Genomic DNA, 13,233 nt, shown 5'->3' with positions numbered 1-13,233 from the left:
CTGTGGCTCAAGTGGTAGAGCGCTTGCCTTGAGCTGAAGAGCTGAGGGACAGCTCCCAGGCCCAGAGTTCAGGCCCCATGACCGGACCCCAAAAAAAAAAAAAATAAATAAATAAATAAATAAAGAGATATGTACCTGACAATATACAAAAAAGCAAAGTTTAAGATGTGCCATTCAGGGTTGGGAAGTTGGCTCAGTGGTAGAGTGCTCGCCTTGCATGCTTAAGGCCCTAGGTTCGATTCCTCAACACCACATAAGCAGAAAAAAAAGCCGGAAGTGGTGCTGTGGCTCAAGTGGTAGAGTGCTAGCCTTGAGCTGAATTGCTGAGGGATAGCATCCAGGCCAAGAGTTCAGGCCCCACGACCGGATCAAAAAAAAAAAAGATGTGCCATTCACTGGGAATAGCCTTCACTCGAGTCTGCCCTTTTCCCAAGAGAGAGGATCCAGGTGGAAGGATTAGCCAGGACTACGTCCTGTGAAGAGATGAATGTTCTCTTAAATCCAGCCAGTGGAATCATGAGGGATGTGAGATAAGGAAATTTTCCTTTGGTACCCAAGACTTGACCTTCCAATTTTTCTTTTGGAGGGGTTGAACTTGAGTCCTGGGTGCTATCTCTTAGTTTTTTTTCCCTCAAGGTTGATGCACTATTACTTGAGCCATAGCTCCAATTCCAGCTTTGTGCTAGTTAATTGGTGATAAGAATCTTGCAGACTTTCCTGCCTTGGCTGGCTTCAAACCACGATCCGCAGATCTCAGCCTCCTGAATAGCTAGGGTTATAGGCGTGAGTCACTGGTGTTTGGTTGTCTTTATTCTTGATCCATTTTCTTTTTTTCAGGCTGTTAGGGTCCTGCTTCTTGTTGCTCCTATTTAATACCCACTTTCAGCAAAAATTTGATAGACTCACATTAAGATATAAATAACTGAGGGCTGGGAAGGTGGCTCAGTGGTAGAGTGCTTGCCTTGCATGCATGAGGCCCTGGGTTTGATTCCTCAGCACCACATAAGCAGAAAAAGCCAGAAGTGGCACTGTGGCTGAAGTGGTAGAGTGCTCGCCTTGAACTGAAGAGCTGAGGGACAGCTCCCAGGCCCAGAGTTCATGCCCACAACCAACAACAACAACAAAAAGATATAAATAACTGATAAGACAGTGCACGAATCTTCCCATAATAATTTATAATTTTATTAAAGATAATTTCATTGCTTATATTTAGACAGAATAGAAAAGAAGTAAATTTAAAGCCCAGTAAGTATGACTGAGAGATGCACACTTTTCATTTTGTAACCACTTGCTATGTTTTGGTCCTGCCTCCATTTTCAGCACCTTGTCCAAAATTCATACCACAACTCTGCCAGCTTTTTAGTCAACTTCCAGAGCTAGTTTACAAAGTGAAGTAACACAGGCATATTATTAGCCTGAGGGCTTATTTGAATGCTCTTGCATTTTCCTACCCCAGAGCAATTCCCATGGTACAGTAGATGCTCAATAATTACTTCCTGAATGATGTGATGGTATAGAGTGTTGATGGCAGGGATAAGGTATCATTCCTGCTTTCTGGAAACAGACACAAACACTCAAAATGTAAATCAACATTGCAAGAGACATCACATGGTCATAACACAATTATTCATTTTTAAACTAAAACCAGAACCACAAAAGTGAGATTTTTCCCTTGTTATAAAAGTAACTGTGCAATTAAAAGATCTTTACAATGAGTTGTAAGGCTCAAGAACTTAAGAAATGGTGACACATGTTGTAAGTACAAACAGAATCCAATGGATCTACACAAATTCACTATGAGAGATTCAGTACAGGGTCCCATGCTTCCTGTCATGGGTTGTTGAGAAACATATACATCTAAAATTACATGCTCAAACTCTTTTTCCCATGCAAATAAGTTAATTTGTTTATTTGTATTATTAAGTAGTTGTACAAAAGGAGTACAATTCCATAAGCCAGGTTTTGAGCAGTGTTTCTTGGTCAATGTCACCTTTTCCTTCATTCTCCCCCATTTTCTCCCCCCCATCCCTACCCTCAGGTTATATAGTAAGTTTATTTTTTAATCCAAAAATAAGTATGAAGAAAACACATGAGTCTGAAATAGAGACCTAAATTAGCTACGTTTTTTTTCTTTGAGCCTAGCTTTTAAGAATAGAACATGAGTACTTGGCTGGCCAGGAGTTAGAAGGGGAGGCTGGGAGAATAAGGATGTATCCTTATAAGGGAAGCAACATGCCTCAAGATGAGGAAAGAGAAACACAGGCTAGAAGATGTTCAGTGTTGTCAGAGCTGAGAAGCGGGGAGGAGAAAAATACAAAGCAAAATTGTGAAGGGAACCAGGAACCAGACTAAAAGGAATTAACAGCCCTTCATCTTTGACAAGGATTATACCATCACTTCAGCAATATTTACAGAGTCAAGACTGATGGTGGTTCAAAAGTGACTTCTTGGTCTATTCAAAATAAGATACAAGCTAATCCTGACATGTCTTGAAAGCAACTGTTCACAAACCTGACCACAGACTCCTTGATGCTCAAGTTCTGAAGCTTACACAGTGGTGCTCCTCCAATTCTAGTTTTCTCCTAGGATATTTATTGTGCACAGAGGATACTTCACAGCTGAACCATGAGTTTATGCTAATTGTCCTTGCTAAACAGTGACATGGTATGCCTGGGGAAATTATGCTAAAAACCAAACCTTTCATAGTAAAAAGAAGACTTCAGTGCATTTTGTCACATACATGTGCGTTAATTGCATGCTAAAGCACAGAGATGATTATTATGTTATTGATTAGCAAATTGTATTTAAGACTTTGCGGAGAACATCTTTACTGATAGTGAAATGAGTTTGATGTCTATGCTCTCAGAAGTTACAGTTTTCTTTGAGTCCTGGGACTGATGAAAGGTTATTTTGGAGGTTTAACAATGCCGACATCTGTCTCAGAGCCCTATGACTTTAAATCTATGATTTTTTTCTGGGTTTGGGCAAATCTAGCTCCAGCTGTTCGTGTGACAATTGTAATAACCAAATGTGGCAAAAGGCTACTGAGCAATGAATACAAACTGCAAGTGGGATACTACTCTTCTCACCATGCAGCACTTGCCTACAGATGGATTTGGTCCTATGAGAAGGGTTTTCTGGTACTGACACAAAAAGTGAAACAATTCCAAATCCCAGAAAACTGGCAGGTAGAAATGACCACTGTTTCCTAAATGCTCAGAATTTTCTTCCTTTTTCTTCTTGCCGCTCCTTCTCCCTCTCTCCTTTACTCTCTCAACTTTTAATTATCCTCATTTCTTATTAATAATTTCTCTATTTCCAGATGGCTAACAATTACACCACACACCCCTATTCATAGATGTTTGGTAGATATTTTTATTTAGTTGTGGTATCTAAATATGCTAAAAAAATTCTTATATACAAATTTATCAAAATATTGGCACAGATCTACAGGCTATATTGGACAAAATGAAATATCAATAGATAGACATAGTAGTTATTAGTAGTTAATCTAGTAAATTCTATGATGAATATTTTGCAAGTCTTTTGAGCAACATTCAGTGCCCTCAGTAACATTTTCTTTGCTTTCCTTTCTCTCCACTAAGTTCGAGTGATTCAGAAAGAGTAAGATGATCAGAATATAAACCCATAGAATTTACAGATACAATTTAAATAATTCTACAGCTGCAGTTATAATTAAGGTGAATTTGAACTTACCTGAGCAAATGATGCCAAGGACAAAAGGTACCAGGACAAAACTTGGCAGCATCTCAATGCTTCTTTGAAAAAGATCACACAGCCTTGTAGGAAAGGGAGTTTCGAAGAGAAAACACAGAGGTTCAAAACCAGTGGAATCCAGAGGAATGGTAGCCACCTGCTGTGAGATTAAAATAGTCTCCAGACATCTCCTTCTGCATTATGCTTCTTAAAGTGCATTTCATCGATCTCTGTGAGCTGTCAGGTCCAGTCAGCCTAAAATCTATTTCTGGGTCCTAACTCCTGACTTATTAATGTACTCTGTCACAGACAGTTGCAGGTGACTTAGAAAGGACAAAGCTGGGCAACTTTGGAATGTGTTGCAGTGTTTGTCTTATGGTGGCAAAGAAAAAAGTTTGCATGTTATAATCCCATCTTAGGAATTAGTGAAAAGCTTTCCCTACTCATTTTGGACCTGAGACTCACCAGGTATGAACATGCCCAGCCACCTCCCTTGCCTAATGGTCTTCTAATGTCAGACATTTGCCCACCAGGTCCTCCTGGTTCTTGCTGCATGAAGTCTTCATTTTCATTCATAAGCCAGCCACACCTACACCTTTCTTCTATTTCACCTTGCATCAGAGCTTACCTGGTTCTTATTGTTGACACCCAGAGGGTCCTTAGAGGCACAAGTGGGGAGGGCATAAAGTTGGAGCTATTCAGATAAGGAGGAGGTTATGTTACCTGAATGGGTACAGACTGCAAGGCAATGGTATCCATGATTTGATGACTGAGTTCAAATTCCTCAATGATGTCACATTAAGACTCCACTGGGTGTGACAGCTTTCTATCACCACAACCAATATCTGAGGAAAGGTATATTTTGGTTCAGAGCTTTGGAGTTTCCAGTGTCTTAACTCTTGGCCCTATTGCTCAAGGCAACACCAGGAGTGGCAGGAAGGTGAAGCAGATAATGTAACCATCTCAATGGCATTGCTGCCAAGGAAGGATGACACTGGAGCTCTGGGGTCTCCTATCTTTCCTCAGCTCCCCACCCCACTCTATGCTTCAGTCTCACATAGTCTCTTCTATCCCATTCATCCCTGGCCGCCTCCTACTCCACCAAGACCTCCTGAGGAATGCTTGGTCTCCAGAGCCTGCCACATGCACATGCTTGAGAGTAAGTAAAACGCAAACACAGAGAGGAAGGAGAGAACCATACATCAAGGGCCTATCCAACTGATAGCATGTGTACAGAAGTAGCCCCTTTTCTTTCCAACAAATGAAATAAAGGAGCATCTGCCATCCACTGAGGGGACAGGAAACTCACAAGAGCCCAGCCCTCTCTCTAGAGTGTCAGAAAAATCTAGACTACTTCTGTGGTTCCTGTAGCTTCCAGTCTGCTCTGATCACAGAGGATGCGTTGGTGGTGGGCAGACACTGTCCCTTGGAATGAACAACAGTATTACCTTTTGCTAGACTCTGCCACAACCAGAAGGCTGAGTGATAGGATCCTCTCTGAACCTACCAAGATCTACAGCTCCCCGGGCTGTGCCAGAGGGATGCGCTGTTACCTTTTCTCATAGGACTTCAAGCAGTTTCTTCAGTGAATTGAGACTTTTAAAGAGCAGACACCAAGTACAGGAAGGGAGTTGTCTTGAAACAGCTTTTGCTTTGGAGTCTCTGCAACACAAAAAGTCTCACTCATTGTGTGGATAATTAAGGGGAGGGGAAACAACAGTGTTTAATTTACAAATTTATCTCTCAAAACCCTGTCCTGTTAAACCACAGTATTTAATTCATAAATGCATCTCTCAAAAACCTGTCCTGATTTGACCCAGGGTGTGCTCTTTCCTTTTTGGTCTATAAATCATCAAATGCACCAGCCAGCACTGGCCTGGGATGTGATATATGTGTCTATCGAAGCAGAAAAAAACAGAAGTTTCAGTTATGCATAAAGAATAAGTTTGTGTTTTTGAATAAGTTTTATATTTTTGAAACCTCTGTTAGTCACTGGCCCAATGCTGTCAGCACAGAAGAATGAACCTTGCAGCACATTCCAAGGACTTTGTGTCACTGCTCAAACTAGTTCCTTAAGACAGCAAAGAAAACTAAAAAGGAGGGGAGAGGAACACCAGAATTGAAAAGGAAAGTAGTCATGGTATTCTAAAAGCTGCAGCAAGTATAATCCAATGCTGTAGGATTATTATAATCCCTTTTTCAGATCCAAAGACCATAAAAAGTTTGGTCTGCTTTCTTCTAGACCACATGAGGGTTGTATACGCACACCTGTGAACATACAATCAAACCAGTATCTAGTAAATATTAGGACTTCAACTGAACTGGTACTATTTATAATATGAAACTTGATATCACTAAAAAGAAGACTGGGTGTAGGTGGCTCATGAGTGTAATCCTAGCTACTCCGGAGGTTGAGATCTGATGATCACTATTCAAAGCCAGCCCAGGCACGAAAGTCCGTGGGACTGATCTCCAATAAACCACCAAGAAACCAGAAGTGGCACTGTGGTGAACAGACTCAAACCAAATACAGCAACAACAAAATAGTTAAGCTTGAACTCTGCAAATGAACATCTTGGGGAAGAAGGTCTCCATTGTCACTGCATAGCTCTGACACAGTCCCATCTTTAGAGATGGGAGAAATTCTTCTCAGATTTCCAAGTAACACACAGAAGAGTTCCAGCTGATCACAGAGCAATTCTCAACATTACAAGTTTATCACCAACTGTATTTGATGGAATCAAACCAAGGAAGAGAAGGCTGGGATGCGGGGCCCATATTAATAAGATACATTAGCTTTGTGACTATATTCACATTCCCTAATTTCCTTGAGAGCAAGGAATATAATTACACAGTACTGATAGTGCCTTGGCCACCTCAGAATGTGTCAAAGCAGCTCAGCCTTGTGGAACTATCTGCAAATTTGTTTTGTTTAGGGTAATGTGGTGTAAGAAAGTTAAATATATGCACCCAGGCAGCTTGAGAGATCTAGGCTCTAGAAAGGGAGTTCTAGAAGAAACTACCAAAGACCAAAGAGTTTATATTAGAAAATAACAAGCTAGGCACCAGTGGCTCACCCCTGTAATCCTAGCTACCCAGGAGGCTGAGATCTGAGGATTGAGGTTCAAAGCCAGCCCAGTCACAAATGTCCATGAGACTCTTATCTCCAATAAACCACCAGAAAACTGGAAGCGATTCTGTGGCACAAGTGGTACAGCACTTGCCTTGAGCTGAAGAGTGCAGGGACAGTGCCCAAGCCCAGAGTTCAAGTCCCTTGACTGACAAGAAAGGAGGAAGAAAGAAAGAAAGAAAATAACAATAGGTCTTAGGTAGTTGTCTTCTTAGGAAACTCCCTTGTGTGGTAGTTCATTTGTCCAAACGAGCACCATTTACCAGTGACAAAATGGAAGCCAGGGAGGGCAGGGGCAGAGTCACTGTAGTGAATCACATCAAAACATGCCGATGACAACAAAGATTCCCATAGCCCAGTGCTGTTAGGGTGTTTGTACTGTTACCAAAGCCCTGCCAAAGGCTGCTCTGAGTCCCAATACTCCCTTATAATAAGAGAAAAATGATACAAAATATGTAAAAAATAGAAAAATAAATTTATTAACAGTTTTGGCCAGAACTGGGGAGCCAGTCTCTCAAACTTTGCCCATCAGCAATGCTATTATAGAAACAAAAGCCAGGAAACATATATATATATATACATATATATATATTTACATATACATATACATATATGTGTGCATATATACAGATATGTCTGTATATATATTGCTTTGGGTTCCAATTAAGGAAGATAAGTCTTTTCCCTTTCTCCTGGGGACAGAGACCAGGGACTTTAGAGTTCTCAGAGGTAGGCCATTTTCACTCCTAGTATGGTATTTCCTTCAAGAGAGTGAGCTGGAGCTTTTAAAAATAATTAAAAAACAGATTCTAATCATAGGGTTCTAATATAGTACCATGACCCTTAAGAATTTCCTGTTACCAGACAGGTGCTGATTTCTCATACCTGTAATACTTCTGAAGCTAAGATCAGGAAGTACATCGTTTGAGGCAAGCCAAGACAGGAAAGTCTGAGAAACTCTTAACTACTTAACTCCTTAACTCTTAAGTATCTTAACTACTCCATCTCAAGCTACATGTGGTAGCACTCACTTGTCATCCCAGCTATGATGGGAAACCTAAAACAGGCAGATTTCAATTGCCCAGGGAAAGAAGTGAAACCTTGTCTAAAAATATCCAGTGCTGAAAAAGGCTGAAAGTGTGGCTCAGTGATAGAGTGCCTGTGTAGCAAGTGTGAGACCCTAAGTATTATCCCTTACCCCCCTAAAAAAGAATTTCTTGTTATCATATTAAGAAGAGTGTATCAACTGATTGAGAAATCCAAGTGAACAGGTACCCGCCATAGAAGCTTTATGATCTCCATCCGCCATTCCTTGGGCACTTGAGAGTTTGCAAATTCCCCTCTCATTGGGCCTTCCTTGTGTTTCGTATCTCAGCCATTCTTGTGTCAGTCTGGCTGTAGCTGGCTAACAATGCTAGAAGTTCAAATACTCACTTCCCCTTCTTGCTGCTGAGAACTGTGTCTGTGGAAAGTACTAATGACTGCTGTCAGCATTCAGAAGTCTGAGGGTCTGAAAGTTTATAGTGTCTGAATTTGAACTTCTCACTGCCCTCCAAAACAATCCCTTATCGTTTGATAACTAAAATTTCCTTTAATGGAAAATGCTGTTGTTATAAACTTACTAAATGAGAGAGAGAAAGAGAAAGAGAGTCATTAGTATGATTATATTAATATGATAACTCAACCATTTTTTCCCAATGCTTTGCAGTCTCCCCAGGTTCAGTATTAGCAGACCTAAACATTGGAACAAGAGGAAAACAAATATGATGATGTGTCAGACTTTGGCGCCACCTGGTGGGCAATAGATTATATAGCTTCACTTGAGCTTTTTCTTTTTTCTTTTTCTTTTCTTTTTTTTTTAATGTAATTGTAAAGGTGATATGCGGTGGGGTTACCGTTACATAAATAAGGAAATGAGTACTTTTTTGTCAAAGTTACCCTCCTTTGTTTTCTCCTGCTTTCCCTTCTCCCCAACTCCCCTCCCCACAAGTTGTAAAGGTCATTTCCAACATACTGTCTTGTTAGTATCCCTGTTCACCCTTTGTCCTTTTTCTCACCATTTCTGTGCTTTCCTTCCTCAAGTCAGATAAACATATACAAGACACTAAGAGTACTAAAATAAAAAAAAACAGTGACAAATCATAGCAATCAGGAAAAAACGAAAGAAAAAGAAATAACTGCAAACAGTACATTAAGAAGAAATCTCTTGTTTCCTTCCATATCTTGGAGTTTATTTTGATTAGCATCATTTTATATGGTCATATGTACATAGCTACTGAGCTGTTGTGATCCTCTGCTAGAACTATCCTAGACATATTCTAGTTATTACAAATGAGGGAAACCATGGAACCTATGTTTCTTTGGGTCTGGCTTACTTCACTTAATATGATTTTTTCCAAGTCTTTCCATTTCCTTTCAAAAAAATTGTTTTACAGTATTGGGGCTTGAACTCAGGGCCTAGGCACTGTCCTTTAACTTTTTCAGTTAAGGCTGATAGTCTACAACTTAAGCTACAGCCTCACTTCTAGTATACTGGTGGTTAATTGGAGATAAGAGTCTTACAGTCTTTCCTGCCTGGTCTAGCTTCAAACTGCAATCCTCAGTTCTCAACCTCTAGTTTGAGATGGCATGAACCACCGGTGCCCCTTGAACTTCTTTTTTTTTTCCTTGAACTTCTTAAAGATTGTAAACTTTAGGTATCATTTGTTTCTTAAATATTAACTTTTAAAAATACATGCTACACACTGTTACACTGTTCACAATAGCCAAGATATGGAAACAACCCAGATGCCCCACTAAAGATGAATGGATCCAAAAATTGTGGTACCTTTATACAATGGAATATTATGCAGCCATTAGAAAGGACAACATAATGGCATTTACAAGGGAATGGGTGAAACTAGAAAAAATCATTTTGAGTGAGGTAAGCCAAGAGCAAAGAGACAAATGGCACATGGTCTCCCTGATATGTGGATGTTAAATACAAAATGTAAGGAGATACAACAAAGTAAACGGGACTTGAGAAACAAAGGACCTCCTCTCATCTTGTTGTATCATTACTAAATGACCCCATGCTGCTGACCACATATATGGTATATATGCACATGTCTGAGGGAAACTAGGACAAGGACACAGAATCAGAGGGAAATGGGAAAGCATACAACAGTGGAACCCACCAGCTGCACTGAACATGATGAAAACCAACGAAGCAACTCAATGGCAGCGATAGGAGGGAGGGAGGGAGAAGGAAAGAGGGAACAGCTGACACTAAGCAAAAGGAAAGAAATGTACATATTACCCGAAGTGGAAGAAATAGCTGTATTGTCAAAGCACATAGAATTCACAGAGTTTATAGACCACAATAATGACAATGTGCCTCATGAAGTTTAGAATGTGCTTGTGACTTTAACTAAGTATCACTATCTCATAATACTATGAAATTTGTGAAATTTATGTAATAATTTAATCACAAAAAATTATATATGTATATATATGCTACATAAATCCAAAGCAGAGCAGAGGGTGTCAGTCTAACAGCTCCCTGCTTTCACACAGCTCCATAGCAGCAAACCTGCAGGAGCTAGCAGCCTGTGGCCTGGATGGCTGAGAGGGCAAATGTGGTTGCCCACCATGGCAGGAATCAGGTTAGTGCCAGAGTAGCCAGGGCCAAGCTTGGTGATACTGTGGGAAGGCAATGTCTCCTAGACCTTCTTAAGATGCCCCGTGACTGAGGAGCTTTGAAAACCAGATTCCTGGATCCTCCCCCAAGGAATTTTGATTCAGTGGGTCTGGAATGGAGCCACATGGTTCTGAAGAGAAGCCAAGGTTACAGACCACTGACCGCTAGCTGACAACACTTTCAACTTAAACTGCTACAAGGGCTAGGAGCAAGCAGTTGCTGACTGTGGGCCAAACCACACTAAAACACCATGAGGAAGGAAAGGGCTGCCAGGAGTCTGTGACCCTGAAGGCCCAGGTTACAGAACACCCTGAAGCCAGTGTCACTGGGAAGATGTCTGTGAGGTTGGGAAGTGACCCTGTTAGAAGTGACCCCTGTTAGTGCTTACTTTTCTCTCCTCCTCCTCCTCCTCTTCTGCCTCTTTTTTTTTTGTCAGTCATGGGGCTTGAACTCTGGGCTTGGGCGCTGTCCCTCAGCTCTTCCTCTCAAGGCTAGCGCTCTACCACTTGAAACACAGTGCCACTTCCTGATTTCTGTGGGTTGTTTCTTGTTGTTGTTGTTTTGTTTTGTTTCTTTTTTTTTTTGTTTTTTAATTGGAGATAAGAGTCATGGACTTTTCTGCCCAGGCTGGCTTTGAACCATGATCCTCATAGATCTCAACCTCCTGAGTAGCTAGGATTACAGGCGTGAGCCACCAACATCCAGTTTTGCCTCCTCTTTCCTCATTAATTTGGTATTTTGAGACAGAGTCTTACCATTTAGGCCAAGTTGGCCAATGCTGGGATTATAGGCATGCACAACCACGACTGGCTCACTCTTCATTCTCTACCTGCTTCCCCCTACACACATCCCATTTCTTTTCTGGGGCTTCCCTTTCTCATGCAAGCTTCCTTCCACTGTCCTTCCTCAGAAAGTTTTCCTAGACAAGTAAGTTTCCCTAGACAATGTCCAGACATTGCTGGTCATCTTTGCTAGGCCTGTTTTAACCATCCAGGTGATTAAAGAAGCCTTGTCTAAACCCCTCCTGCTGGGGGTGCTAGCCAGATAGATTGCTGCTGAGATGGGCTTCTAGTTCATGTAGCCTTCCCAAGTGCCTAAAACAGATCAACTGAAGTGAGAAGGTGCTAGGGTCAAACATGAAACTAGGAGTAAAAGAGAAAAATTAGGCAATTAGTGCTGCATATGGAAGACCAGCTCAGGGGAACATGGAGCTTGCAGTAGGGAAGAGAGTCAGGCTCAAAGAAATATGCCCTGGATTTCAACAGTGAGTACATATAGCCAGAAGCCCAAAGGTCTCATTGAGGGCCAGTCACTCTGGTTAATAGGACTGGGTAGGAGTGTGGTTGACAGGTAATGACTTGGTAATTATTATCTGTAAATGGATTGTGTTGCAAGTAAATATCACCAGCCCTAGAAACCCAATATGGTATGATCAGCAGAGGATTCCGATGGTGTAACTCCTTCAAACAACTAACTTACAGTTTAACAAAATGAATACCAGAAAACTAAAATATATTTTGCCACAAAGATATAAGTTCAAGGGAAAGAAGGGCAGATGAATAGAAAGAGGAAGGGTGGGAGAATGCAATCATAATATTCAATACACAAAAGTGAAAATGGAACCAGTTTACTTGAGGGGATAGGTGGAGTTGGGTTAGATGTAGACAATGATGGAAGAGGGGACATATCAATCAAGATGTGTTGTTTTCATAAGCTGATATGCTGATTGAAATTCCTTTGTACAACTACTTAGTTATAATAATTTGGGGGGGAGGGTCCGGTCGTGGGGCCTGAACTCTGGGCCTGGGCACTGTCCCTCAGCTCTTCAGCTCAAGGCTAGCACTCTACCACTTGAGCCACAGTGCCACTTCCGGCTTTTTTCTTTTTGCTTATGTGGTGCTGAGGAATCGAACCCAGGGCCTCATGCATGCAAGGCAAGCACTCTACCACTGAGCCACCTTCCCAGCCCAGTTATAATAATTTTTATATAATCAGAAACTAACTTTCACACCCGTTAGTAATCATGTGACCTCAAAGAAAAGAATTTTTGTTAAATCAGATTCCTTAATCCCAGCTGTTTATCAGAATCCCATAATGGAGAGTGAAGGTATGACTCAAATGATAGAGTACCAGCCTTGAAGGAAAAAGCCAAGTAAGATGTGAAGCCCTGAGTCCAAGCCCCAGTACCAGCATGTGTGCTCATGTGTGCGCGCACGCACATGCACGCACACACACAGACACACACAGACACACACAATCCCTTGGAAGTACTTCAAAAAACATTGATGTCTGACTGATGCACCAATGTGTGTTCATTGAGTTGATGTGGTATAAGGCTGGGGAATTAGATTTGTAAAACAAACTCCTGAGGAAATTCTAATCTGCAGCTAGAGATGAACCACAGGGTGTTCTTTAGTATCCAGAACTCTGCATCTTTGCTATGGCAAGGGAAACCAACTATCCTGGTTTTTCCAGCATTGTCCCAATTTTGAAACAGAAACTCCTCTGTCCCAGAAAACCCCTGAGCTCTGGCCACATCTCATACCACTTACTGCTGACATTAGCACAAGAAAGAAGAGGTGTGTTCCAAACCCTCTTGGGTATGTGTTTATGATTCACCAACTCTGTGACTCGACCATTATCTGCCACGCACTGGGACATTTGAGCAGGACCTACCTTGCCCTGGTTTCCTCAGCTTACATATCAA

At 41.3% G+C, this 13,233-nt stretch overlaps 1 protein-coding gene across 1 annotated transcript in view; it reads right to left on the bottom strand.

The window, feature by feature from the left end:
- The window catches only part of Chrnb3 (cholinergic receptor nicotinic beta 3 subunit), a 33,932-nt gene extending 28,469 nt beyond the window's left edge, over positions 1-5,463 (bottom strand). The window contains exons 1-3 of the mRNA XM_042679466.1: positions 5,271-5,463; positions 4,441-4,562; positions 3,718-3,874 (exon numbers count right to left, since the gene is read on the bottom strand). Coding sequence (XP_042535400.1) covers positions 3,718-3,874; positions 4,441-4,476 — 193 coding nt within the window. The 5' untranslated portion in view covers positions 4,477-4,562; positions 5,271-5,463. The remainder of the gene's footprint in view (positions 1-3,717; positions 3,875-4,440; positions 4,563-5,270) is intronic.
- Between the last annotated feature and the right edge of the window lie 7,770 nt (positions 5,464-13,233).

This window comes from Dipodomys spectabilis, unplaced genomic scaffold, assembly GCF_019054845.1.
Source record: "Dipodomys spectabilis isolate Male_0828 unplaced genomic scaffold, ASM1905484v1 ptg000052l, whole genome shotgun sequence".
Classification (NCBI taxonomy): Eukaryota; Metazoa; Chordata; class Mammalia; order Rodentia; family Heteromyidae; genus Dipodomys; species Dipodomys spectabilis.
This window is presented reverse-complemented; position numbering and strand designations above follow the sequence as displayed.